The following is a 24,980-nucleotide window of genomic DNA, read 5'->3' as shown; positions in this document are numbered from 1 at the left end:
CCGCCCTGAACACGTGACCGTGCCGGCTCAGCCGATCTATTTTGCCTTCCTGTGCGTGCACTATTTTCCCCGCCCCTTCGGAGACATTCGGCCAATGGGGACCCTGGATAGGGGCGGGGGGCAGTCTTGGAGGACGGGGCTGCTGCGGAAGGGAACGGCTGGAGTCAGATACTGAACATTCCCGTGAGCCCCGACTTGGCCCGAAGGTCCCCGGCCGCGAGCGTGGGGCGGGCGGCCGAGACGGCGTGAGTGCGTGACGGCGGCGCGTGCGCGAAGAGAGTGGGTGGTGTGGTGGGGTCCACGTGCGTCCCTGTCCCACGACACTCGCGGCATAGCCCTGAGGCTCCATGACCCAAGACATCTGGGATTCCGCGCCCCACCCCGAGCGGCCGGTCCAGTTCTCACGTCTCACAGTCCCCGCAGCCTTGGCGGGCGGCCACACATTGCCATGGTGACTGTGGGCAACTACTGCGAGGCCGAAGGACCCGCGGGTCCGGCCTGGGTGAAGGGTGGCCTGAGTCCCTGCTTCTTTTTCACGTTCATGCCCTCGACGCTGATGGGCCTAGGGGCTCTGGCCTTGGTGCTGGCTCTTCCTCGCAAGCGTCGGGAACGGCCTGGTGGCGCCGACGCGCTGTCCTGGGCTGCCGGCCCTCGCGTCGCTCCCTATGTGCTGCAGCTGCTTCTGGCCACACTTCAGGTGGCGCTGCCCCTAGCCAGCCTGGTTGGCCGGGTGGGCACTGCCCAGGGTGCCCCACTGCCAGGCTACCTATTGCTGGCTTCTGTATTTGGGACTATGGCCAGCGCCTGTGGCCTGGGACTGCTCGTGGTGGAACGGAACCAGGCACGGCAGAAGCTAGCAATGGGCATCTGGATAAAGTTCACCCACAGCCCGGCTCTCCTGCTCCTCTGGACTGTGGCTTTTGCAGCCGAAAACTTGGCCCTCGTTTCTTGGAACAGCCCACAATGGTGGTGGGCAAGGGAGGACTTGAGCCAGCAGGTGAGGGACCTCTTGGGGGGGAGGGGAAGCAAGGGTAGCAGGGGCTGAGAACTGCATGTCTGGTCACACTGGCTCCAGGGTTTTGAATGCCTCTAAGGAAGGGAAGAAAGGAGGGGCCTGCGCTGCTGGGAGCTGATAGCCAGCTGGTGGGGAGTGGCTGTGCTGAGTCACTGCGGATTTTTTTTAAAGCCTGGTAGATGCTGGGCCCCTGAGGAGGACTTGGGTGTGTGCCCTACACCAGTCCTCAGCCCTATTATAAGTAGTAACAATGGGATTTTGGCCCTCATTGATATTCGTATGTTTAATTCTAGGTTCAGTTTAGCCTGTGGGTGCTGCGGTATGGGGTCTCTGGAGGGCTTTTTGTCCTGGGGCTCTGGGCCCCAGGACTTCGTCCCCAGTGTTACACCTTGCGGGTCAATGAAGAGGATCAAGATGTAGAGAGGAGCCAGGTACACCTTAATTTTTGAACGTTAGGGTCTATTTTAATTGCATTCCCTGTTATCATTTCTTCCCACCATAATAAACTACGTCTTTCACAAATCTCAGTTTGTGTGCCCTGTTAGCCTTTCTGACCTCATCAGGGATCACTTGTGGGTCTAAGTTAACGGAGCTGTAATCCCATATGTGTTCCCTTTGGGGTTTCTGGCTAGTGCACTTCTTTTTCATTTCTGAGTTCCCCTCCCCTATGTGATTCACCATCCTAGGTTCGGTCAACAGGGAGGCCATCGCAGTCTACCTGGAAAGACCTTGGCAGAAAGCTCCGCCTACTGAGTGGCTACCTGTGGCCCCGGGGGAGCCCGGCCTTGCAGCTTATTGTGCTCATCTGCCTAGGGCTCATGGGGTTGGAGCGGGGACTGAACCTGTTGGTCCCCATCTTCTACAGGGACATAGGTGAGGGGGAGGAGTGTCAGCTCAATCCTTCATTGGCCTGGGAGGGGTGGTTGCTAACCTAGCTGGGAGCTGGGTGGTTAGAAAGACACTGTGGCTGGTGCCTGGGGCAGTTTCTCCCCAAGAGGGTCCTAGGGGTCCTAAGTGGGCTTGGACTCCTTTTTTCCATAGTGAACTTACTGACCGAGAAGGCACCTTGGCGCTCCCTGGCCTGGACTGTCACCATCTATGTCTTCCTCAAGTTCCTCCAGGGGGGTGGCACCGGCAGTACAGGTATGAGGTACTCTGCTCTTACCCCGGCTGGTGTTAGCCCCTCTTCCTCCTCCCACAGGCCTCCCTACCCCGGGCCCCTTGGTGCTCTCCAGCCTTTCAGGTCTTGCTGCTGGGCTGATGTCCCTGGGCCCCTCAGCCCTACCCAGGCCTCCCCTGGCTCCCCCCAGGCTTCGTGAGCAACCTGCGCACGTTCCTGTGGATCCGGGTGCAGCAGTTCACCTCGCGGCGGGTGGAGCTGCACCTCTTCTCCCACCTGCACCAGCTCTCCCTGCGCTGGCACCTGGGACGCCGCACGGGGGAAGTGCTGCGGATTGTGGACCGGGGCACGTCCAGTGTCACAGGGCTGCTCAGGTGCCAAGGCAGTGGAAAGGAAGTGAGGGAGGGCAGGGCTGGAGAAGCAGGGGTGGAGGGGCTGTCAGAAGAACTGACCCAGCTTGAGGAGCTGTACCTCCATCCTCCATTTTTTTTTTGTAATTATGAGATTAACATGCACATGCTCTTATAATAATTCAAATGAAGGAGATAGCAAATTGCTTTTGAATTCCACTCACTTCTCCAGAGGTTCCAATTCCATTTAGTATGTTGAGTTCTGCTTTTTGGATTTTTTTACATATATGTGGGCAGATTCACAGAACTAATGTGGTATTGTGGAGGTTTTTCCTAAAGCAAATGGTCTCATGACATAGGAGTCATTCTCAGAATTGTTTAATTATCAGAATGTTAGGGAGGTGTATTCTCATCCATGCATGAAGACCTTTTTCATTTGTTACAATTAATCTAGAGCACTCTTTAGTTTAGGCATGTTATGGTGTATTTAGCCCTCTACCTCTTAAGGGGCATTTAGCTTGATTCCAGTCTGTTGTAGTTGAAAACAAAACACTACACTGAAACCCCTAGCTAGAGTTCCTGGCTCCAAGCACTTAAGCCTTTCTTTGTTGCTTGGCTTTGCCTCCTAGCTACCTGGTGTTCAACATCATCCCCACACTGGCCGACATCACCATTGGCATCATCTACTTCAGCATGTTCTTTAACGCCTGGTTTGGCCTCATTGTGTTCCTGTGCATGAGTCTTTACCTGGGTGAGTGCACCTGGGGAAAACTATCTCTGTATACTGTTCTCAGACTCTCTTGGGCATGAGCCCTGCCCCAACTCAGGTGACCCAGCTTTGGGAGGCTGTAGATCAGTGGACTTGAATAGGCTTCTGCTGCTCCCCAATGTGACAGGTGAGCCTCATCTGCCAAGGGAACCTCAGCTCACCCTGGGTGGAGGGCCGGGGAAGGACATCCTGGTCACATTTGGGCCCTGTGGTGGATGCAGGTGAAGAAGGAACCTCATTCTTGTAACAGGATTCAGCTTGCCTTCATTTGTTCACCAAAACCATTTTCACACAGGTTTTGTGCAGGCTGCAAAGATGTCTTGGACATAGCCCCTTCCCTCAGGGAGCTTAAGGCTCCCTCCCTTCGGAATCTGGGTCTCTGGGCTGTAGCACAGCGTTAGTGTGTGTGTGGCAGGCAGCAGACATACATGTATGGTCTCTGCTTTTGGAAGTGATGTCTTGCCCTCTTCTCCCTCCGCCTCCCTCCTGTCACTCTCTAGCCCTGACCATTGTGGTCACTGAGTGGAGAGCAAAGTTTCGACGTGCTATGAACACACAGGAGAATGCTACCCGGGCACGAGCTGTGGACTCTTTGCTGAACTTTGAGACGGTAACAGAGGCTTTGGTGGTGGTGGTGGTGTGAGGCACGGAGATGTGGAGGAGTGGGCCTGGGACAATCAGGGCTGATGAGCTGAGGGGTGCGAGGTGTGCTGTTTACAATTAGGAAGGAGGGACGGGGAATCTGGAGCTGAATGCTGTGGCCGAGTGGAATAGCGATGGTTTGAATTCATCAGGTGAAGTATTACAACGCGGAGAGTCATGAAGTGGATCGCTATCGAGAGGCCATCATCAAATATCAGGTGAGGATGCTAGCTTGAGGTCGACTGAGAGCAATGGCCTGGCCATGTGGAATTGCTAGGGCCGAGAGGGGTAAACTTTGGGCTGTGAGGTTGAAGGTGCCTGGGCCCAGGTTGGGATTTGGTGTATGTGAAATTCTTTCCTCCCATGTCATTTGCCTCAGGGTTTGGAGTGGAAGTCAAACGCTTCACTGGTTTTACTAAATCAGACCCAGAACCTGGTGATTGGACTTGGGCTCCTCGCTGGCTCCCTGCTTTGTGCTTACTTTGTCAGTGAGCAGAAGTTACAGGTGAGGAAACAGCACAGGGAAGAGGGACCCTGGGTCTTAGTCTTGGCCACCAGGTTCCTGGGTGGGAAGCGGGAGGGTGACAGCCCACAGGCCTCCAGTGACTCCATCTCTTCCCTGGATGTCCACAGGTCGGAGACTTTGTCCTGTTTGGCACCTACATCATCCAGCTGTACATGCCCCTCAACTGGTTTGGCACCTACTACAGGTAACCTGACCCCGGCCCTCACCTGTCCGGGGTGCTTGCTGTTTCCCCAGCTCCTCAGAGGAGCTCCAAGCAGCACTCTTCTTGCAGGATGATCCAGACCAACTTCATCGACATGGAGAACATGTTTGACCTGCTGAAAGAGGAGATAGAAGTGAGTGAGGAGAGAGGAGTGGGGTTTGTAGGGAGCGGGAGTCTGCGTGGTGCTTCTTGTGCCTGGACAATACCAGGCCTGGAATGGCACACACTGGTGGCACTCTAACAGGTGAAGGACCTTCCTGGAGCAGGGCCCCTTCACTTTCAGAGGGGCCAGATTGAGTTTGAGAATGTGCACTTCAGCTACACCGATGGGTGAGCCTCTCCCCTTTGGCTACCCCACAGCCCCATTTTCCAGTGTCATTTACATACTGCCTTCCTGCCCCTCATCCCTGCTTCTCAGGTCACCACTACCTGGGAAGAGAGCCTGAGCAGGGGTCTCAGTAGTAGCTCTAGTGTTGGAGGGGGCCCCAGGGAGTGCAGCAGGCCTGCTGACCATGCCCATCCTTCCTTGCAGGCGGGAGACCCTGAAGGATGTGTCCTTTACTGTGATGCCTGGACAGACACTGGCCCTGGTGAGAGGAGACCCAGCTAGCTGGCCCAGCCTCCTTGAGCTTCCCTTATTCCAGGGCCCATGGAAGCTTGGGATGCAGGCTGTAGAGTCAGAGAGCCCTGTCATGCCAGGTCACCGGATTGAATGTTTGTGGCAGTCTTCTATGGACATTGGTGGCCTCTTGGAGAGAAAGCCTTAAAAGTCAGCAGGACTGAGAATGTTTCCCTTGTTCCTCATGTAATAGGTGGGCCCATCAGGAGCAGGGAAGAGCACAGTTTTGCGCCTGCTGTTTCGTTTCTATGACATCAGCTCTGGCTGCATCCGAATAGATGGGCAGGACATTTCACAGGTAAGGATGCTTGGGAGAAGACTGTTATCTAGGAGCCTGTGTGTGAAAGGATGGCAGATGCTGGGCATCCAGGAAGTGGAGGAGGAGATGCCAGGAGACCTCAGACTTTTTAGCATCATGTGACCTACATAAGGAAATTAGTCATGAGAATGATTTATAAGGTGCAATATAGGGTACAAAGGTCTCCAGCAATCCAGGGAAGCAAGGAGAGAACATGTATTTTCTCTTTATTGATGGGGAAACAGACTCAGAGAGATTGAGTTGCCCACAATGATGGTTCAGGGAGGTGGAGGCAGGTTTCTTATGCAGGGCCTCTCATTCCATGTGCTTCCCACCAGCCCATCCTACTTTTCAGGCCTGGTGGGATCTCACAGGCCAGAGCATATGGTCTTTTGGCCCCAGGTGACCCAGATCTCTCTCCGGTCTCATATTGGAGTTGTACCCCAGGACACTGTCCTCTTTAATGACACCATTGCCAACAATATCCGCTATGGCCGTGTCACTGCCGGAAACGATGAGGTGAAGGCTGCTGCCCAGGCTGCAGGCATCCACGACACCATCATGGCTTTCCCGGAAGGTAGGCTCCTCTGCGGAGTCCCTCCCCTGCCCAGTTTAGTCCCATTATCACCTCTGACTTCTGCTCCATCCCTCCCTTGCCCATCTGGTCACAGAAACCAAGCTTATTACATGTGACTTAAGGGAGGTGGGCATTATCCACAGGATACGAGACACAGGTGGGTGAGCGGGGACTGAAGCTGAGTGGTGGGGAGAAGCAGCGTGTTGCCATTGCTCGCACCATTCTCAAGGCTCCAGACATCATTCTGCTGGACGAGGTGAGGGCCCTGGGCAGCCTTCTCCTGTCCTTCCTTGCCCGTGTCCCAGCTGTTCCTGCTGGGCCCTGTTTTACTTCTAGCAGGGCTATCAGAAGCCCATGTTTCATAAAAACATCTTACAGTTCTCAAGCACAAGGTTCTTTTTGATGCCTAAGGCCTTGGCCAGCAGCTTGCATCCTCCTCCCACTGGGGATTTGGGTGGCAGGGGCAGTTTTACCCAATCCCTCTCTATAGGCAACGTCTGCACTGGATACATCTAACGAGAGGGCCATCCAGGCTTCTCTGGCCAAAGTCTGCGCCAACCGCACCACCATCATAGTGGCACACAGGTACAGGTGGGCAGCAGGCAGCGGGAGCCCACTTTGGCTGTGTGGTAGGTAACTGATCTCTGACTTCCCAGGCTCTCAACTGTGGTCAGTGCTGACCAGATCCTGGTCATCAAGGATGGCTGCATTGTGGAGAGAGGACGGTAAGGGACACAGCAGAATGAACAAGGCAGGGCCTCTGACTTTTCACCAGGAAAAGGTTGTGGGGTTTCTTGAAGGATCTCCCTTACCAGTCCTGTCACCTCACAGGCTGGTGGCAAGGACTCTTGGGGTAAAACTGAAAGCTGGGACTTACATTTTTCTTCTTGCCCCAGGCACGAAGCTCTGTTGTCCCGAGGCGGGGTATATGCTGACATGTGGCAGCTGCAGCAGCAGGGACAGGAAGAAGCCTCTGAAGACACCAAGCCCGAGACCAAGGAATGGTGACAAAAGTTGTGGATACTTCCCTCCCAAAGGATTGCTCCAAGGGAAATACATTGTATACCTCTTCCCTGCCATATTTCATCCTGGTCTTGGTGCTAGCTATAATGAAGGAAAGGGGCCTTTCAGAAAAGGACTTTTTGGGGAAATAAAAGTGTGGACTGTGCTAGGATCACGGTGAGTTTGTGGTGTGGGGATTGCAGTGGGCCTCTACCCTTAGGTCAGGTAAGCATTCTTGACAGGACTCTTTCATTTTTGGTCGGAGAGGAGAAAGAAACACCCCTTTGATGTCTTATTGACTGCCAAGATCCTTTATTCTTTCTAGGCCCCTCCCTGCCCCCTATACGTGGGGTCAACCCCAGTATACAGGAGATGACAAGATGCAGGAGTCTAAGTGGGGCCTGGCCAGGGAATAGTTCAGAGTTGCTCTCTTCCGTGCAGCTGGACAGGCCAGCAGAGCCATCTGTAGGCTCAGCTCTGCAAGCTGTTTCTCCTGATGCTCCCTGGAGGTGGCCTCCATGTCACTCCTCCTCATCTTCAGTCCAGGCTGCTCCAGGCCTCCTCTCCCTGTGGACCCTAGAGGTGCGAGGGCCACAGTCCTCCTCAGCTGAGCCTCCCTCCCCAAGCCCAAGGCCCTAGCACAGGTTGCAGTTGGACGGCTTCAAGCTGCGGCTTTGAGCCTGGAGCAAGGAGAGGGAAGAAGAGGAAGACAGGGTGCAACGTCAAGGAAATGAGGGGGACAGTCCTCCCTACAGAGCTCAGCATGGGCTGGAGTCACATTGAAAATAAAAGGATAAACATCATTCCAAACCACTCAGAAGAACACCCCCACCCCCTGAAAATCCCTGTTTCTACCCCATCCCCATACCTGCTGCTGTCGGTATTCTGCCTCACTGGCTGATAGTGCTTGTGCTAAAGCTAAGTCTTCTTCCTCCTGAGAACTGGGAGAGAGGAACGGCTTAAACTGGATGATAGTATCTAAAATGTGAGCATCTCATCTGTTACGCATCACTCTGCTGAGCACTTTTGAGTATACCTCAATTTTCATAGCAACCTTACTAGGTAAGTATTAGTGTTGTCCCCACTTTATAGAGGAAGTTATGACCCTAATGGGTTAAAGAACTTGTCAAAGGGTCATATAGTTCAAAAACTTAATTTTAAGCCCAGGTTCCTAACTATTATCATGCATTGGGGCAGAGTGGTCCTACGTACCTCCCTCCAGAGTCCTTGCCCACATCCCACCCTCTTTCACCAGAGAGTAGGTACCTTGGGATCTGGGGTTTGGTCTCTGCCAGGGACAGTTCAAGGGCTCGCTGCAGAGCCTCATCCTCACTCTGCAAAAGGGAAAATAAGACCAGTTGCCTTGGACTTCACTCTCACTGAGTTTGCTTTTGTCAATCTGACCTCTACCCAACTCACCAAGCCATTTTGCAAAGCAATCACTGGAGGGGCTGTCCGAGATGGAGACTGAGTTGTGGCTCTATGGCAGACATTCAAGAGGCTGAGGTCAGAGATGTGAATGGAAAAAGGGGAGAGGAGAAACAGGCAGGCCTACCTGCTGGCAGAGGTAGATGAAGGCAAGGTCTGATTTGGGCTGGGGTTGGTCTTTGTAGAAGAAGCTAGGCTTTGTGCTCTGGAGATGGCGGCAAGTCTGTAGAAGAGACACCCGTGGCATGCCTCCAGGTGCAGCTTGCAAGTTTCCCCCCAGGCCTGACCCAGGAAGTTAGGAGAGAAGCGCCTCCAAAAGGTCTGGAAAACATGCACTTAGAAAGGAAATAAGACTCCCGTAGCTAAAGGGGACAGGTTGAAGCTTCCCAACTATAATGATGGAAGTTGAGTCAGTTCTAAAAGGATGGAATGGCCCCAAAGGCAAGTAAAGGGCCCCATTGCAGTTACCCCGCCCTACTGGTTTGGTGCCCCTCCCCAGAGCAATCATGGTCCAGTGGGTGACGGTGCTTGATGCAGAAGTTTCGGGTACAGCGCTCGCAGGTCAGTTTCATCATTTCCCGCTGCCGGCAGCCAGAGCGTTCACACTTATTGGTGAAGATCTGAGATGGAGTAGGAAAAATTGTCTTTTCTGAGACTCTGATTCCCCTTAAACTCCATCGTAACAGTTGTTCAGATTTCCAGGCATTTGCAGTCCCAGCTGACCATGGTTAACCCCTCCAATGCTTACCTTACGTTTTTGCTGGGCTGGATCAGAGCGGCAGTCTCGGTCAATGTGCTCCCCAACAGCGCGGTCAGGGGGCTCCCCTCTGGCCACAGGTACAGGCACATTACAGAGTGGGCATACAGGTACCTGGATATCCTGTGGTTAGGGAGCAAGGGTCGGTTTGTGGCCTACTCTCAGTCCAACCAAATCTCTGGTCCTGAAAGAACCTGGATATGCCCACGACATAAACGCAAAAGGAAACACAATGTTCCCTGCACTGAGCCTCAGAAAGAAAAAAAAAAAAAAAAGAGAGAGAGAGAGGAAATGAGCTGCAGAGGGATTCCAGAGATTCTGCAGGCATCCTCCACGCGCCCCCTTTCGACCTCAGACGCCCCCTCACCTTTTGGTAGGCAGATCCACAGTGATGCTGGGCGTAGGCTACATGGTCTGCGCAAAAGATGCCCGAGCAGGCGTCGCACTTGAGCGGCAGAAAATCTGCAGGAAGCAGGTCGGATTGCAGGTCCAGCGTGACCTCGACATCGTTCCCGCTCACTCAAGCCTTCCACTCAGGGGAGGGAAAAACGCCACCGTAATGGCAATAAACTGTATCCTTGCCCTAGCCCATCATCTCAGCCACGCCCCCAACTTCGAGCCCCGCCCTTCTCTGGCAAGTCCAGTCCAGGAGCCCACCCTTCCTACAACCTGCAGTTCCAAGGCCCTCTCGGCCTGGCTCCGCCCCCCGCATGCTCCGCCCCCCACCCCCTCACCCAAACGCTGACAGCTCGGTTCGGAACAGTGAGCCCCGAGGTCCGGAAACTCCATCGCTGGGCCGGGCAGGGCCTGCTGGGAGAAGAAGCGATGCTGAGCTCCTCTAGGACTCCCGCTCCGGGTCCGGACCGCGACCCCGCAATCTAGGGGACCCCTTGCCCCGCCTCTCCCAGGCCGGGCCCAGGTTACCCGAGCCTCAGCGCCTCCAGGGCCGCAGCTCCCACTCCTGCCCTGGCGCACGCGGGCGCGCTGACGTCATCGCGCAGGGCGAGCACGTCCCGCGAAGTCTCCGGGCGGCGAAGGGAAGCACCCAGGAGAAGCCGAGCCCCGCCCCACCTTGGTCCGGAAGGTTTGGAGCTGGATGGCTCTGGGTGAGTGGGTGGCCCTCACACGGGTTGGTGATCTTCGGCGCGGGCCAAGCTCCACGAAGGGCGAAAGGGCCGACGAAGGACATAAGATACAGTGGAAGTCTAGGGTGGTTTGGGGTCATCACAATTGAGTCCTACGCCCGCTTCTCACTCTACACCCTCTCCCTAGCCATTTGTTCACGGCCACTGCTGTGCTTACTCTCCGTAAGCTGATGACGCCCTTATTTATCTGAAGAATGCATTTCTCTCCAGAGCTGTAGCTCCTGCAGGTTTATTTTCGATGTCCTTTCTGTAAGACTTCTCTGACCCTCCCCAGTTTGAGCTAAGCGCTCCTCTTTTGTGGGCTTCCTGCTTCTGTTCTAGCACCCTGTCACCGTATTGTAATTAGCTGTTCCTTCACTCCCCCATGTAAATATACTGGGCAGTCAGGGACCGCATCTCCCTTGCCTTGTATTAGGTCCCAGCACCTGGCACCGTGCCTGAAACTATGTGGTTTTCAGACTTCATTGTGAATCCGAATCACCTGTTGGGTGCTGGTTTAAAATGCAGATTCCTGAGCAGGATGGAGGTGGGTGGTGGCTTCTGATTCAGTAGGAAGCATACCAGAATTCTGACACGGGTTATCCATGTATTACACTTTGAAAAACACAAGCCTAGAATGTTCTGAGTACTTATTAAATGTTTCTTGAATGAAACTAGAGAGTTACTGGATTGATGTCCTGCTTTGCCTTAGGGAGCCCCAGGTTGAGACCTACTTGAGCACGTTTTGCTTCCCACATGCCCCTCTGTCCCCTCATGCATAGGCTTGTTTGCACCCTTACCTTCCCATAAGTTTGGGAAGGACAGATAAACAGGTGAAATAGACTTAGAGTTGAACAGTGTTCTCCAAAATTTAGAAATAACCATGCTGCAATTGGAAATGAGGAGCCTTCTCTTCTCCCTCTGTCCCTCCAACTTTTGGGTCTGTTTCCCTCTGTATCTGAGCCTTACATCCTTACAGCTCTAAGGCTAGTGGAAATTAAAGCCATTTTTTCCTGGTTCTTCAAGTAGAAGGCCTAATGTCATCTCTGACTTGCCCTATTGCCTTGACTTGGATCATCTACCAAACCCTGACCTGTGGTATGTGATGTTCTGATGGGCCAGGCCTGCATTTCATGTTCAGGGGATGGGAGTCAGCTCCACCTAAAGTGAAAATCACCAAGCTGGCTTGGGCAATCCTTCCAGAAAACCCAGGAGAATCCATGCAATTCCTTCCTTCATTCAACAATATACTGAGTGTCCTCCCACATGCCTGTCACTGGATGATACATGCAAAGACTGGGAAGTACAGGGCAATATGGCAGTACATTTCAGTTACCCCCATTCTTAAGTTGACAAGTGTTATTCAAGCCAAAACCTGGAGGGTGAGTAGATATTGAGTAGGTGAAGATCAAGGGAGAAAGGAATGAGGTGGAAGGAGATGGTATTCCAAGCAGAGGAAACAGCAGAGACAAAGACCTGGAGATAAGCAGGAACAAGATCCTTTAGATGAGCTTTTAAAAGCTTGCAACATCTGGATCTTAGGGTGTAAGAGGCAGCTTGGCAGGTGATAAAGGTGGAGAGAGGGGTCAAATCACCTCAGGACCTCAGGTTGCAGAGGCCACTTTAGTATTGAGAATTTTAACAAATATAATGAGAAACTATAGACAGCTTTAAGCAGAGGAGTAATATGATCAGATTTGTATTTTGGGAAAGTCACTCTTCTTTTAGAGTGGAGAACAGATTGGAAGAAGGGACACCAGGTAGAAGGCTGTTGCTGTAATTGAGGCAAAAAAAGAAAAGAAAAGAAATTCTATTTCCTAAGAAAGCATGAAGTATTCAGGAAAATTTTTTAAAGAAAAATCCTGACCTTATCTGCAGGAAACACCCTGACCTACCTTTATGCAAAAGTTCAGCCAAATATTCAGTTAGTGTATGGAACACCTTTGGCCAATCCTTTGGGAAATTCTGGCAGCTGCTTCTTTCAACCCATCCTCACACCCTAGGGTAGGCTCTGGGCAGCCATGTTTCTGTCCCTACCAAAGATGACTGGTCTGGGAGTAGTCATCTGACCTATGTTGGGTATCTAAGTTTGTGTTCCCCCAAAAGCATAACCTGAGACAAGGATTTGGATGTAGATAATTCATGTAGGAGGTAATCCTAGCCAGAGTTAAGAGAGTAGGAAGGAGGGGGACAGGGAAGGAAGGAAAACCAGTAGGTTACTACTGTGGTAATAGGAGCTCAGTTCCACTGGGAACCCTAGGAGGAAGTATATAAAATACACCTCAGAATTGTCCTTCTAAAAGGACAGGAGGCTGGGCTGACTCCTGTCTTCCATAAGTTGGGTGTTACTGCTGAGGATGATAACTCCTCCACATCTAACTTGCACAGCCAACCTGCCCCTGTATGTCAGTGAAGGAGAACAGATATTTGGGGGACAACTAGTGTCACAAAGTGAAATAAAGGAAGACTTTCATGATATTTGAGCCATCCTGAGCTTGAAGTAATGAAGCAGGTGGTGGGTCACTTAAAGGCACACAGCAGCCAAGATTGTGTAGCTCAAGGGGTCTGAGGATGAGAACAGCAGAATCAAGCACCACTCAGTCTCCTGTTGTAGACCACTCTATTGGTTGTCTTACCCAAGAGCCATTCCCCTGCTCCCTCCTTGAAGACAAAACTCTGATTTTAATCATCCTTTTCCAAGCAGTTGTGTTTTGCATGGGTCCCCTTGCAGCCCCCAGTATGTCTTAAATGGTCTAAGTCAGTTTTTCAAACTTTTAAAATATTACCCACATTAGAACTACGTTTTATAACCCAACACACATACATACCTGATACTTGACCTTATTATGTTTGATATACTTTGGTATTCTGTTACATTTCACTTTTTTAAAATGCTACTTACCATACACTACTTTGATTTCCATCCCACCATCCCATTAAGGGGCTACAAACTTCAGTTTGGGAAAAAACCCAACTTCCCTTAGCTAACTAAACTTCCCTCATTCCCCTTTGTTAAGGCATGTAAAACAATTTGTATCTGAAAGAAAAATTTATCCCAAACTTTAAAAAAAGACAAAATGATGATCATTTTTTATTTTTTTTAAGTTTTTTTTGGGGGGGTAGTAATTAGATATTTATTTGTTTGTTTGTTTTAATGAAGATACTGGGAGATTGAACTAAGGACCTCGTGCATGCTAAACATACACTCTATCACTGAGCTATACTCTCCCCCATCATTCTTTTTTAAATATAATGCTAGAGTTTTCCTAATAAGCCAACTTGACCTTCATCTGATACTCTTGGGAATGCAACTGTTCTTACAGTCTATTTGACTAGCAATCCACTACTGATAAAAGCATAGTGTTTACAGTTCTGCAATATGAACCTGTAGAAAATTGACAAGATGTTTTTCCTATATAGTCATGAAGAAACATTAACCCAAAAGGTGTTATTTTTTAGCCCTGTGGAATGTTACTCAGTTTTGTATCTAACCTAGCAATTTTTTTAAATTTATTGGTATGTATACATTTCTTTCCTGAAAACATTCAAAACCAACTTTAGGTATTCTTTACCAGTTCCCTCATTAATTATTTAAATAATTTAAATTATTTAAATAAAACTTTTATATGTGCAGATAATCTATTTATTTCTACTCTGGACATTACCTGTGACATCTAGCACTCAGGCAGCCATTTTGTGACCATAGTGGAGCCCAGCCGAGAAGACAAGTCAACATGCTGAAGATGGCAGAGAAGAAAAGATTCAGGGTCATTGATAAGTTAACCAACCCCCCCAGGATACCACATCTGGCCTCTGGTTAGCAATCTACATTTTGCAAACCAAAGCTTCCTTTGTGATACACCTATTGTGGCAGCTCATCTTAATAAAAATGAACACTTGATTCACCCAGTTGGAACTTTTTGTTGGTGTATTGTCTACATATGGTGGTGGCTGTGGTGGTAGCCGTGGAAGAATCACTGAGCTTCCCAGTCACTTTAGAGATCTTCCCCTCAAGGCTCTGGAAAGACTCCTGATATAGTGATATTATATTTTGTGCTTTAATATCCTGTTTACTTGTTTTTAATTTTAAATGACTTCCAGGGCTGTGTAAATACTTATTTTGTTTTAATATATAACTGTCTGATATTAAATAATTTTTTTCATGTTAAACTATAATCATTTGGTTTTAAGAATTTTATTTATTAATTGTTTTTCTCTCTACATTGATGGCTTTAGAACTGTCTGCTTCCAGTTTTTAGAACCTTGTTTGGAATAGACTAAACAAAGATAAATGCTGCCTCTCTCCCTACTCCCACTTCACAAATGTTCAGATAACCAAAGGCTTAGAGAACCCTAAAAATAAAATCTTTGGAGCTCTCTCTTGAGCATGAGCCAGAATGATTTTGTGTGTGTGTGTGTGTGTGTGTGTGGTGGGGGAAGGTAATTAGGTTTGTTTATTTACTTATTTTCTTTTATTTATTTATTTTTTTGCAGGGGGAGTAATTAGGTTTTTATTTACTTGTTTTATTTAATGGAGGTACTGGGGATTGAACCCAGGACCTCATGCATGCTAAGCATGTGCTCTACCACTGACCTATAACCTCCCCCTCCTTATTTTTCTTAATGGAGGTACTAGAGATTGATGCAGCTCTATCACTGAGCTATACCCGAACCTCCATGAGCCAGAATGTTTTAACTGCCATGACAGACTTGCTTCAGAGACCACAAGAGAAAATGAAGCCCTCACAGCCTTTCTGTTCTCAGGTAAAACTTTTCCTGATGAGTTATAGTCCAGATTAAGCTGTCCATGCTGATCAGCAGCCCAGGAGCTTCCCAAGATTTATAAAGGATGATGAACATACCAAAGCCACCTCTTCCTAATACAGGGTATGGATGTATATTCCTTGTTCCCGGAATAAAGGATAACATTGAGAGAAATCCAATAACACTTGCCACATTGAACAAGCTGTGTCAGAAGATATCAATTAACAATTGAGCATGGCTTAAATCTCTTTTATTATAGACCAACAAAGCACATGCAGACCTGCTAAGCAGCTTTGTGCTTCAGCTGTTGTAGCTGAGCTGCAGCCTCCCACAGGAACAGCAGAAATCAGCTCCTCTATGAATCAGCAGGTGGAGTCACTGCCAGATGCCTCTTACTTCAGCTGCAGCCAGTTTCAAGCAGACAAGGTTAAAGTGAGGATGTCAGCAAGGGTATCTCGGGCCTAATTCTCCTCGAATATTAGTTTAATGGTATATGTTTAGAGGTTTTCCTCCTCCTCAGTTGACTCTCGGAGAAACAGTGCACACTAGGGAAAGATAAACTGTTTTGCTGACTGTCCTGTGCTACCATTAGTCACATCTTAGTTATTTAAATCTCCCATGGAAACCTTTTGTAGTAAATATTATGTATTCCTATTTTGCAGATAAGAAAACTGAAGTTGAGAGAGATGAAATTATTTGCTTATAGAGATGGGATCTGGACCCAGGTTTTTGCATTGTCTGAAATCCCGTGTTCTTTCATTATACAGTGTTGTCTCCCCTAGACGGACTCTATAACCTCCTTAACAACTGAAAAGAAGAATCTTAAGTAGTAGTTTTCTCAGACTGTGGAAAATCCTAACTCTCTCCATGGGTTATCAATAATCAAACACTTTATCAGAGCAATGTACATAATTAAATATCTAAGTGAGATAACCAGGATAGGGAAGCTCTTTGATTGGAACTGACTTCAGACCCCAGGACATTAGGAGACCAGCATAGCTCTCTGCCTTCGCTGAGGTCTGCCTTTCTTTCTCAGGTATGTGATGTATAATCTTTGCAACAATACTCAGTCACTTGTCATTAAGTGCCCTAGATCTTCTGTGAATTAATCATAGACTCCTAGTTTAGACACATAGTTCAAATTTCTATGATTTTATAGGTTACAGAGTGATTTCACATATATTTGATTCCATCCACTAAATATTGACCAAGTCTTACCAGACCTTATACTAGGCCCTGGGCATAGAGGTGAGTAACTCATGGTCTCTACCACCTAGTTGTTCAATGTCTAATAGTAAAGATACATAAAGAACTAATTCAAAGTGAAAAGTGCCCTAGTACAATGGCTTTCAAACTTATTCAACCTTGACCCACAGCACAAAATGTATCTTACATGCTAGTATATAAATATAAAATAAATTTTATTTAAGGACCGCTAAATTGATTTTATGACCCACTGATTTCATGACCCTCAGTTTGGAAACCATGCTCTAATGGATGTATGTGTAGAGCTATAGCTACACAGAAAAGGGAGCCAGTAATGCCTGGAAGTGAGTTTGGGGAGAGACAGTGAGAGCTCTCCAGGCAGACAAGATGCCAAAGGTATTCCAGCCACAGGAAGGGCATAGGAGAGCATTACAAATGTTACAGATTATCGCAGGTAGAGTACAGAGGAAGACTGAGTGCACAAGAGGCTAGGAAGGTGGAAAAAAGACTTTCTGTTAAATATAGTAGATTAAACACACATTTTGTTTGCTCCCTTCTCAAACTCCACTAAAATAACAATAAAATAAAGAGAACAGAAGAAGAAAGACTTCATGGAGATAGGACAAAAATACTTTGGAAGATGGAAAGCTAAAGGAAGAGGGATGACTAGGGATCTGAGAAAGCTGAAACCTAAGTGCTAAATGACAAGGAATGAGCCAGTTTGGATTGTAGAGCCTTAGAAAGGCTCTGGATGGGAAGCAGCAAGTACCTCTGAAGGTGGGATGGAAGGATGAGGCTGAAAACAGAAGGATGAATTTAAAATCTATATAAGGAGCTGTTGTATTCCCAGATTCCTCCTCTAACCTGAGCAGCCAGGTGATTGGACTTGTTCCACCTCAACAGAAGGCAGGGGCATTCTCTCTAGAAAGAGTGAACTGGAGTGACCCTGGACTTAGGGAGAGGAGGTGAAACCACAGCCTTATCCCACCTGGCTTCTAGAGCACAGGTGCCCAAGTTTATATTTCCCAGGCTGGAGATTGCTGAGTTCTTCTCCAGGGAAACTGACCAGCCTCAAACAAAAGATCCATGGATATTGGCATTTGGGGATTCCCAACTAAATGGCTCTCTGCCAAGTCACCCTACAGGGAAGATGCCAACCAATCAGTCTTACCTGTGTCTAGAGAGCATTCAGTTGACCTTTAAGAGTATGTTGGAGCAAACTAGGGTTTGCGGGAAGTCTCCATCATGAAAGACAGACCAAAATAAAGAAACAAATGTAAAGGTGGATTTACAGGGACAATACAGGGAACATAAAAATATAATTAATGTACCTATATTTTTAATAATATGACTATAACATACTCATAATGACTAGTACAATATCTTCAGAGAGTGGCTTTTCCGCTAACACACAAGAGCAAGAAACTATAAATAGGGATATTCAGAAAACAAAGTGCTTAGACATAAAAAATATAATCACAGAAATTAAAAATTCAGAAGACTGGTTGCAGTGTAAAAGTGAGAAAATATTTTAGAAAGCAGAACAAAAAAGATAAATACATAGAAAAATGGGAAAGAAAATATAACCCTGGTCATGAAGAATGAGTCAGAGTTGGCCAAGTGGAAAGTAGGGAACCGTGTTCCAGACTGAGAGAGACACAGGTGCAAAGGAATGAGGCAAGAGAAAGACTTATAAACACCTGTGTGGTTGGACTATCAAATTAGAGGAGGAAATGGCTAGAGACATGAAGCTGAACAGCCAGGTAATTTTTGTATTATTTTAAATGTGTGCTTATCAACATTATATGGAGCTCATAAAACTAGGATTCAAACTCATGTCTTGATCTCTAATTTAGTATTCTTTCTGTGTAGCCAGAAGGCAGTATAATTTAGATCAACGGTTCTCAACTGGGGGGCAATTTTGCCTCCAGGGGACATTTATGGGAGAGGGGGATTGTAGGGGGGAAGGTACTACTGGCATCTAAGGGGCAGAGGCCAAGGATCCTGCTAAACATCTGAAAATGAACAGAACAGCCCCTATTACTACCAACAGAATTATCTGGCTCAAAATGTCAATAGCACATATAGTCGATAGTGGAGAAACCCTAATTTAGATGAAATGTAAAACTGCAGCTCTTTTGAGTGAGTTCAGATCACAGTGCCAATCACATTTGCTGTTAGAGGCTGACAGATCAGAGCAAAAGGACTTCACTGGTATTTCAGTATTTATTTTACAGAAATAATAATTTATTTTTAAAGCCAAATGTTCAACATTTTAAAAGTAAAATTTCTTAATATCGTTGAAAGAAACACATATATACACACACAACTAAATGTAAAAATGTAAGTTTAAAAAAATATGAATGTTAAATAAACATTATTATTTTAGTATAAATTGTTAGCATATAAAATTAATAAAATATTATTTATTTTTATTTTATTATTTTTATTGAAATATTGTTGGTTCACAATGTTTTAATTTCTGGTGTACAGCATAGTGATTCAGTTACATATATATTTCTTTTCATATTCTTTTCCATTATAGGCTATTACATGGTATTGAATGTAGTTCCCTGTGCTGTACAGTAGGACCTTGTTGTTTATCTGTTTCATATGTGGTAGTTAGTATCTGCAAATCCCAAACTCGCAATTTATCCCTCCACTCCCCACTTTCCCCTCAGTAATCGTAAGTTTGTTTTCTATGTCTGTGAGTCTGTTTCTATTTTGTAAATATGTTCCTTTGTGTAATTGTTTTAGATTTCACATAGAAGTGAAAATATTATTTTAAAGTAAAAAACTAAACATCTATAAAAGTAAAATGTAATTATAAGTAATGGAAAATAAAATTATTTGTTCTTTTTAAAAACAGTGATCTCTCAAAGAAGTATATTAAGATGTCATTGTTGTAAATGTATTTTTGGTGCCAGTTTTTCTAGCTGCTTGAAAAAGCTCTTTCTGGAGTTGTACTACTCAAAAGACTGTGAGGAGATGGCTATAAATCTAACTTCAAATATAGTTTCCTGACTCATTTCTTGTTCAAATAATCTCTTATTTGATAACTTTGAGATCTTTTTGAACAAATATTTTTGTTTCTCTAGGTGGATATGTTTTTTTTTCTTTTAATTTCTAGGAAGCTCTAGTTTTTGTTTCAAATGGAAAATTTCTTTTTTAAAGCCAGCATTTTATTTTATTTTATTTTTACTTTATTGTTTGTTTGTTTTTGGCATGTGTGTGTGGGGAGGTAATTCGGTTTATTTATTTTTAGAGGAGGTACTGGGAATTGAACCCAGGACCTCATGCATACTAAGCATGCACTCTACCGCTTGAGCTATGCTCTCCCACTACCCAGTGGAAAATTTCTGATTTGTACCCATCTTTAATTTCTTTTAATCTAGATTGAGATTTTGATGTAAGGGATCTATACTAATTTTAATATTGTCCTATTTCTAATTCTACTTATTCAAAAGCACTTTAAACAGTGTCTTTTGTTTTATTCTTGTAATTATTATTCTAAGAAAAAATTTACTCTTGTAATAGAAGTTTGTCCATTTGACAGTTTTGTTCCTCCTCTTGAAGTCTGTAGAAGGCAACAATGCTTTATAAATAAATGAACCTTTGTGTGTTCAGAATTTTAATGTGGCTATACCTCATTTATAAATGATTCAGAATTCAGATTTCTCTTTCCAATGTTGAAAGAACGTTTTTTCCTCAACTAAAATTCTATTTGGGTACTTTAAGATATGAAGATATGTGAGAATAACAGAATAATGAAAAACAGTACTGTAATCACAACCAGCTTTGTAACTTTGAGCAAGCCATTTTACCTCACTAAGCCTCAGTTTCATCATTTGTAAAATAGGGAGGATGGGTTCTTACATCAAAGGGTGATAGTGAAGATTACAAAAAGGATACATGTAAAGCACTTAGATCTGACTGACATATACTAAATAATTGAACAAATGCATAGTATTTGTTGTTTAACTGTGTATATTGTTATTAGTAAAATTGTTCATTTCCCATGTGTTGATACATTGTCTTTATTTTTTATAATGTATAGATTGCCAGTCCAAATTCTTTAACATAATTTCCAGATAAACTTAGTGTAGTGGTTTTAAAATACATCCATAGGAGGGAAGGTATAGCTCAAGTGGTAGAGTACATGCTTAGCATGCATGAGGTCCTGGGTTCAATCCCCTGTACCTCTTCTAAAAATAAATAAGCCTAATTACCTCCCCTACCCTGCCAAAATAAAAAAAAAAATTTTAAATGCATCCATAAGATTTTTCTTTTCTTCCTTAAAGAGCATGGGCTGGACTCAGCAACTTGTTTCTTTTGGGGGGCAGAGATTCTTTTTTTTTTTTTAATTGAAGTACAGTCAATTATAATGTATCAATTTCTGGTGTACAGCACAACTTGTTTCTAATATATAGAATACGGTGGAAGTGATAGTGTGACTTTTCACACTAGGTCATAAAAAGCATTGTGACTTTCTTCTTGCTCTCTCTTGGATCACTTGCTCTAGGGAAGGAAGCTGTCATGTTGTGATGACACTCAAGCAGCCATAAGGAGAGGTTAGTGTGATGAGGAACAGAGGCCTCTTATCAACAGCAAGTGAGGAATTGAGACTTCTAGCTAAGTGCTGCATGAGAGTGCTATCTTGGAAGTAGATTCTCTGGCCCCAGTCAAGCCTTCAGATGACAGCAGCCTGCCTTGGCTGATACAAACTCATGGAGACTTTGAACCAGAACCACCCAGCTAAGCTGATCCCAGAGTCCTGATCCTCAGAAATAGTGTGAGTGTTTTAGGCTGCTAAGTTTTGGAGTAATTTGTTATGCAGAAACAGATAATCAATGCACTTTGGTACTGACACTTGTTATTTATGTATAACACAAGTACAGAAATGTGTGCAGAATATTTACAAATTGGACACTCCCACATAACCAGCACCCAGATCAAGAAACAAAACAATCCCTAGGAGATCCTTCCAGTCACTGCTCCCTCATCCCCAAGAGTAGCCACTCTCTTGACTGCTAACAATATAAATGCACTTTATATAAATGGAATCATACATCATTTATCCTTTGGCATTTAGTTCCTTTTGCTCAATATTTTGTTTATTGAGATTCACCCTCAGCCATTTTACTTAGCAGTCTGAATATACTACAGTGTATTTACCATTGAATAGTAAACTTCTATGTGTTATATTTATCATATGTATTTTTTCCCATTTGGCCACATTTGCTTTATCATTCTCTCTATCTCTCTCCACACGCACATCATATATTCACATACTTGTTCTTATTTAATTATTTATATTTCCAAATTATTTGATATACTTTGCAGAGAACATAGCCTTTCACTTCTAAAATCCTCAGAATGTGTCCTAAAAATAAGGATATTCTCTTACATAACCAAGGTGAAATGATCAAATTCAAGAAATTTGATCTTGAAACAATTTTTAAATTTAATATACAATCCATATTCAAATTTGTCACAATAGTAACTTTTTTCCCTCAACTAGGATCCAATCCAAGATCATACCTTACATTTACTCTTTTTATACCTTACTCCTTACAGCCCATCTCTTTGGTCTCTTTTTAAATCTTGAATAGTTCCTCAGCTTTTCATTATCTTTTATAAAATTGATAGTTTTGAGGTGGAATCAACTCACTTTTTATACTTAAAAAGAAAAAAAAAAACCAGACTTTTTAAAACCTTATTTCATTTCTGCAGAATCACACTGTTTTCAAGCAAGCACTGATACATGTAATTGGACTTTTCATCAAAATATTTAGTTAACTCTAAATCATTTGATAAAAATTGTTTTTGAAATAATATAGGATACTTTGATGCAATCGCAGAAGATCAAGACACTCTTATCTTAAACTCAGTAAAGTTTTTAGTTCCAAAACCAGCAAATATGAACCTCCAAATCTAGATCATTTTCATTGCCTTTAACCTAGTTCAGGAACAAAATGCTCCCAAGTCTATCTGCAGATTATTTCAATTTAGCCACCATCCATTCTAGAACAGTAACAAACAAAGGCAAGAAATTTACTGTCAACAGATAGATACCAATCACCAAAATCTATTTAAATTGGCTGCTTCAAAAGTTAGGACTGGTTAGTCTGGTATACAAGTTCAGTTTAGTCTAACATACATTTATTGAGCATCCACTCTGTGCCAGGCACTGTGCTAGGCTCTGGGAATATTTGGTCAATTAAGACATAGTCCCAACTCTCAAAAATAAGCAGTGTACTGTAAGAATACTGAATCACATGCTGTACGCATGAATATAATATTACAAATCAACTATACTTCAATTTAAAAAAAGAAAAAGCAGTATAGTGAAAGCTATCCATCCAAATACACATATACCTATATACTCCACATACTGTACTTATATATGAAGATCCCATAGGACATGTGGAAAAACAGCACAAATAGGAGTGTACTGAGGGAGCAGGGGTGAAGGAGGGCAGTGCAGTTTAGCAGAGGGAAGGACAGGCTGTTGGGGTCTGATGCTGTAGCGCGAAGAGCAAGACAGCGAAAGAGCAGATCTCAGGAGGCTTCTTAACCATACCTTCTTCTGGTAGGAGGAGACCTTTGATTAATATTAAATAGCAGAAAGGTCATCCGATTCTTATTTTTAAATAATTTAGCCACTTTGTTGGGCATGAGTTTCAGCGGGGGACAAGTGTGTGGGCAGGGAAACTGTTGCAGTGGGCCAGGTGAGAGATGAGGAGGCTGTGACAGAATCAGGGCTGTAATGGAGGTGAATCAAGAAATAATTAGGACATCAAACTAGCAGCAACTATGAATTGACTAGGTGTGGGATGAGGGAGAAATAGGCTTTCAGAGTTGGTGGTGACAACAAACAAGATAGAAAATACAGAAAAAGTCTATCTGTTAAGGGGAGTTGGGGGTGGAATGCAGAGTGGAGAGAGGCTATGTTGTTTTTGGTATGTTGAGCAGAAGGCACCCATGGGACATTCAAGTGGAGGTGCCTAGTTGGAAGTTCTGGGAAAGGAGCTAAGATTTAGGAGTCATCAGCATATGAGTGGAAACTAGATGGGTAAACACATGAAATTGCCCAGGCAGAGTGAGAAGAAAAAGTGAGCCGGTGACAGACCCAATGGAAAACCAACATTTAAGGAAGCAGGAGGAAAACCAACATTTAAGGAAGCAGGAGGAGGATGTCCAAGAGACTTTAGTTGGACACTAAAAGCAAAACAATATGGTGATATATTGTCCTTGCATGATAGAAAAGTCTTACTGTCCTTGATCTTTGTATGTTGAAATCATTTGTATCTGTTTTGCAATATTCCTCAACCAAAAGAAACAAATTCTGCCTACACTATTACTCTTCAAACTCTTCTCAAAGATTTCATTTCTGCCCTCTGAAGGCCTACAGATAACCCTTCAAAGTTTGAAGACAAGCTAATGTGACTCAATTCAGCTTTCCCATCTTGGCTTAAACATTCTCTGTTCCTCTACAGTTCCCCATATTCCCCATATAATGACAATTTGCAGCCTTCATCTCTGGTGACCCTCTCCTGGGCACCGCAATTTGTCAACTTGTCCACAAGCATAGCGAGTCATCCTTTGGCAGAATTTTAACTTGTGCACAGTATACTCTAGGTATTATCTTCTTTCCAGTAATGCAGCCTAAAATCAAGTTTACGAGCAGCAGCATTACATTATTACTGATTGAATGCATAGTTAACTAAAGTGGACTGCCCTCCCCCACCAAACATAAACATGTAACCAACTTGTTTCCCCCAGCCTGTTCCTCTGTACTTCTGATTTTTTGTTTAGCCTAATTGTAGGTTTCTGCTCATTTTTGCTCATTTTTCTTTCACTCATAAGAAAAGCTTTCCTCTGGTCTCTTTCATCATGGGGCAGGAAACGGCCAGGACACCTGATAATGAAAAATCATAGACAAACATATAGCAACCATCAGACCAGGAAGAGTGTTAAGAATGGACTCTCATCAAACTCCAAACCTATGGTGAATGTTCTGAGCCAAATACAGGCTTCTGGCTCTAACTTCAAACTGAAAGTTTAACAAGGAAAACAATTAAAGGTGGGGCATATGGTAGCCACTATCTTTCTCATTAATTCTACTTTTCTTGAATTGCTTGTTTGTTGATTAGAACTGTCTTTCCATTTTTTTCTGAAATTTCTAGATGATTACAAGATCATGCTCCTTCACTGGCACAAGACAGGGCCTTTGAAACCCTGAAAGGCAAATGTGAAACAAATGGAAAGGGAAGAGTTCTCACACCTAGGGGAGATGTGACACAGAACTCAACCTCAGAAAGTCAGGTAGCGTTTTGCCATGTGGTCATCTCCAGCTGAAGGCCAAGGACATGAACTCATAAAAAAGGCCATCTGCCCATTTCTGAGCTTTCCTCTAATGCTGTTCTTCCCCAGAGAGCAAGGATTGTTAAGAGACTATTCTGTGAAGCTGAGATAAGAGATTGGTTCTCTGTAATTCACACGTCCTTGAGCATCTTCCTTTTTGTGCCATTAATGGACAGGGCTTCCTGCCCCAGGGCAACTGCTGGAGCCAAAATGC

The 24,980-nt window shown here is 45.1% G+C and overlaps 2 protein-coding genes across 4 annotated transcripts; one reads left to right on the top strand and one right to left on the bottom strand.

Annotated features, from left to right (window-relative positions):
• Positions 1-135: 135 nt before the first annotated feature.
• ABCB6 (ATP binding cassette subfamily B member 6 (LAN blood group)) lies at positions 136-7,292 on the top strand. Its single transcript, XM_010988359.3, has 19 exons — positions 136-997; positions 1,309-1,446; positions 1,702-1,888; positions 2,057-2,158; positions 2,326-2,509; positions 3,115-3,236; positions 3,755-3,864; positions 4,049-4,114; positions 4,276-4,401; positions 4,530-4,606; positions 4,694-4,757; positions 4,869-4,954; positions 5,157-5,214; positions 5,437-5,541; positions 5,944-6,118; positions 6,262-6,374; positions 6,609-6,703; positions 6,775-6,843; positions 7,015-7,292. Exons 1-19 carry the CDS (start codon positions 449-451, stop codon positions 7,124-7,126), a joined length of 2,538 nt encoding a protein of 845 aa, XP_010986661.2. The 5' UTR covers positions 136-448; the 3' UTR covers positions 7,127-7,292.
• Positions 7,293-7,408: 116 nt separating this feature from the next.
• On the bottom strand, positions 7,409-10,289 carry ZFAND2B (zinc finger AN1-type containing 2B). 3 transcript variants are annotated; one of them, XM_031452209.2, is made up of 10 exons: positions 10,230-10,289; positions 10,040-10,115; positions 9,673-9,767; positions 9,297-9,428; positions 9,017-9,168; positions 8,676-8,771; positions 8,540-8,600; positions 8,387-8,454; positions 7,989-8,061; positions 7,409-7,800 (listed from the first exon to the last, which is right to left on the bottom strand). In XM_031452209.2, exons 2-10 carry the CDS (start codon positions 10,092-10,094, stop codon positions 7,756-7,758), a joined length of 777 nt encoding a protein of 258 aa, XP_031308069.1. In that variant the 5' UTR covers positions 10,095-10,115; positions 10,230-10,289; the 3' UTR covers positions 7,409-7,755. The 3 variants fall into 3 exon arrangements, with proteins under 3 accessions (XP_031308069.1, XP_010986659.1, XP_064341257.1); XM_010988357.3 differs by having other exon boundaries at positions 10,040-10,112; XM_064485187.1 differs by having other exon boundaries at positions 7,409-7,696; positions 10,040-10,112.
• Positions 10,290-24,980: the final 14,691 nt, after the last annotated feature.

The sequence above is a fragment of the Camelus dromedarius genome, chromosome 4, assembly GCF_036321535.1.
Source record: "Camelus dromedarius isolate mCamDro1 chromosome 4, mCamDro1.pat, whole genome shotgun sequence".
Taxonomy (NCBI): domain Eukaryota; kingdom Metazoa; phylum Chordata; class Mammalia; order Artiodactyla; family Camelidae; genus Camelus; species Camelus dromedarius.
The sequence above is the reverse complement of the archived record's forward strand: the minus strand, read 5'-3'. Positions and strand labels throughout refer to the sequence as shown.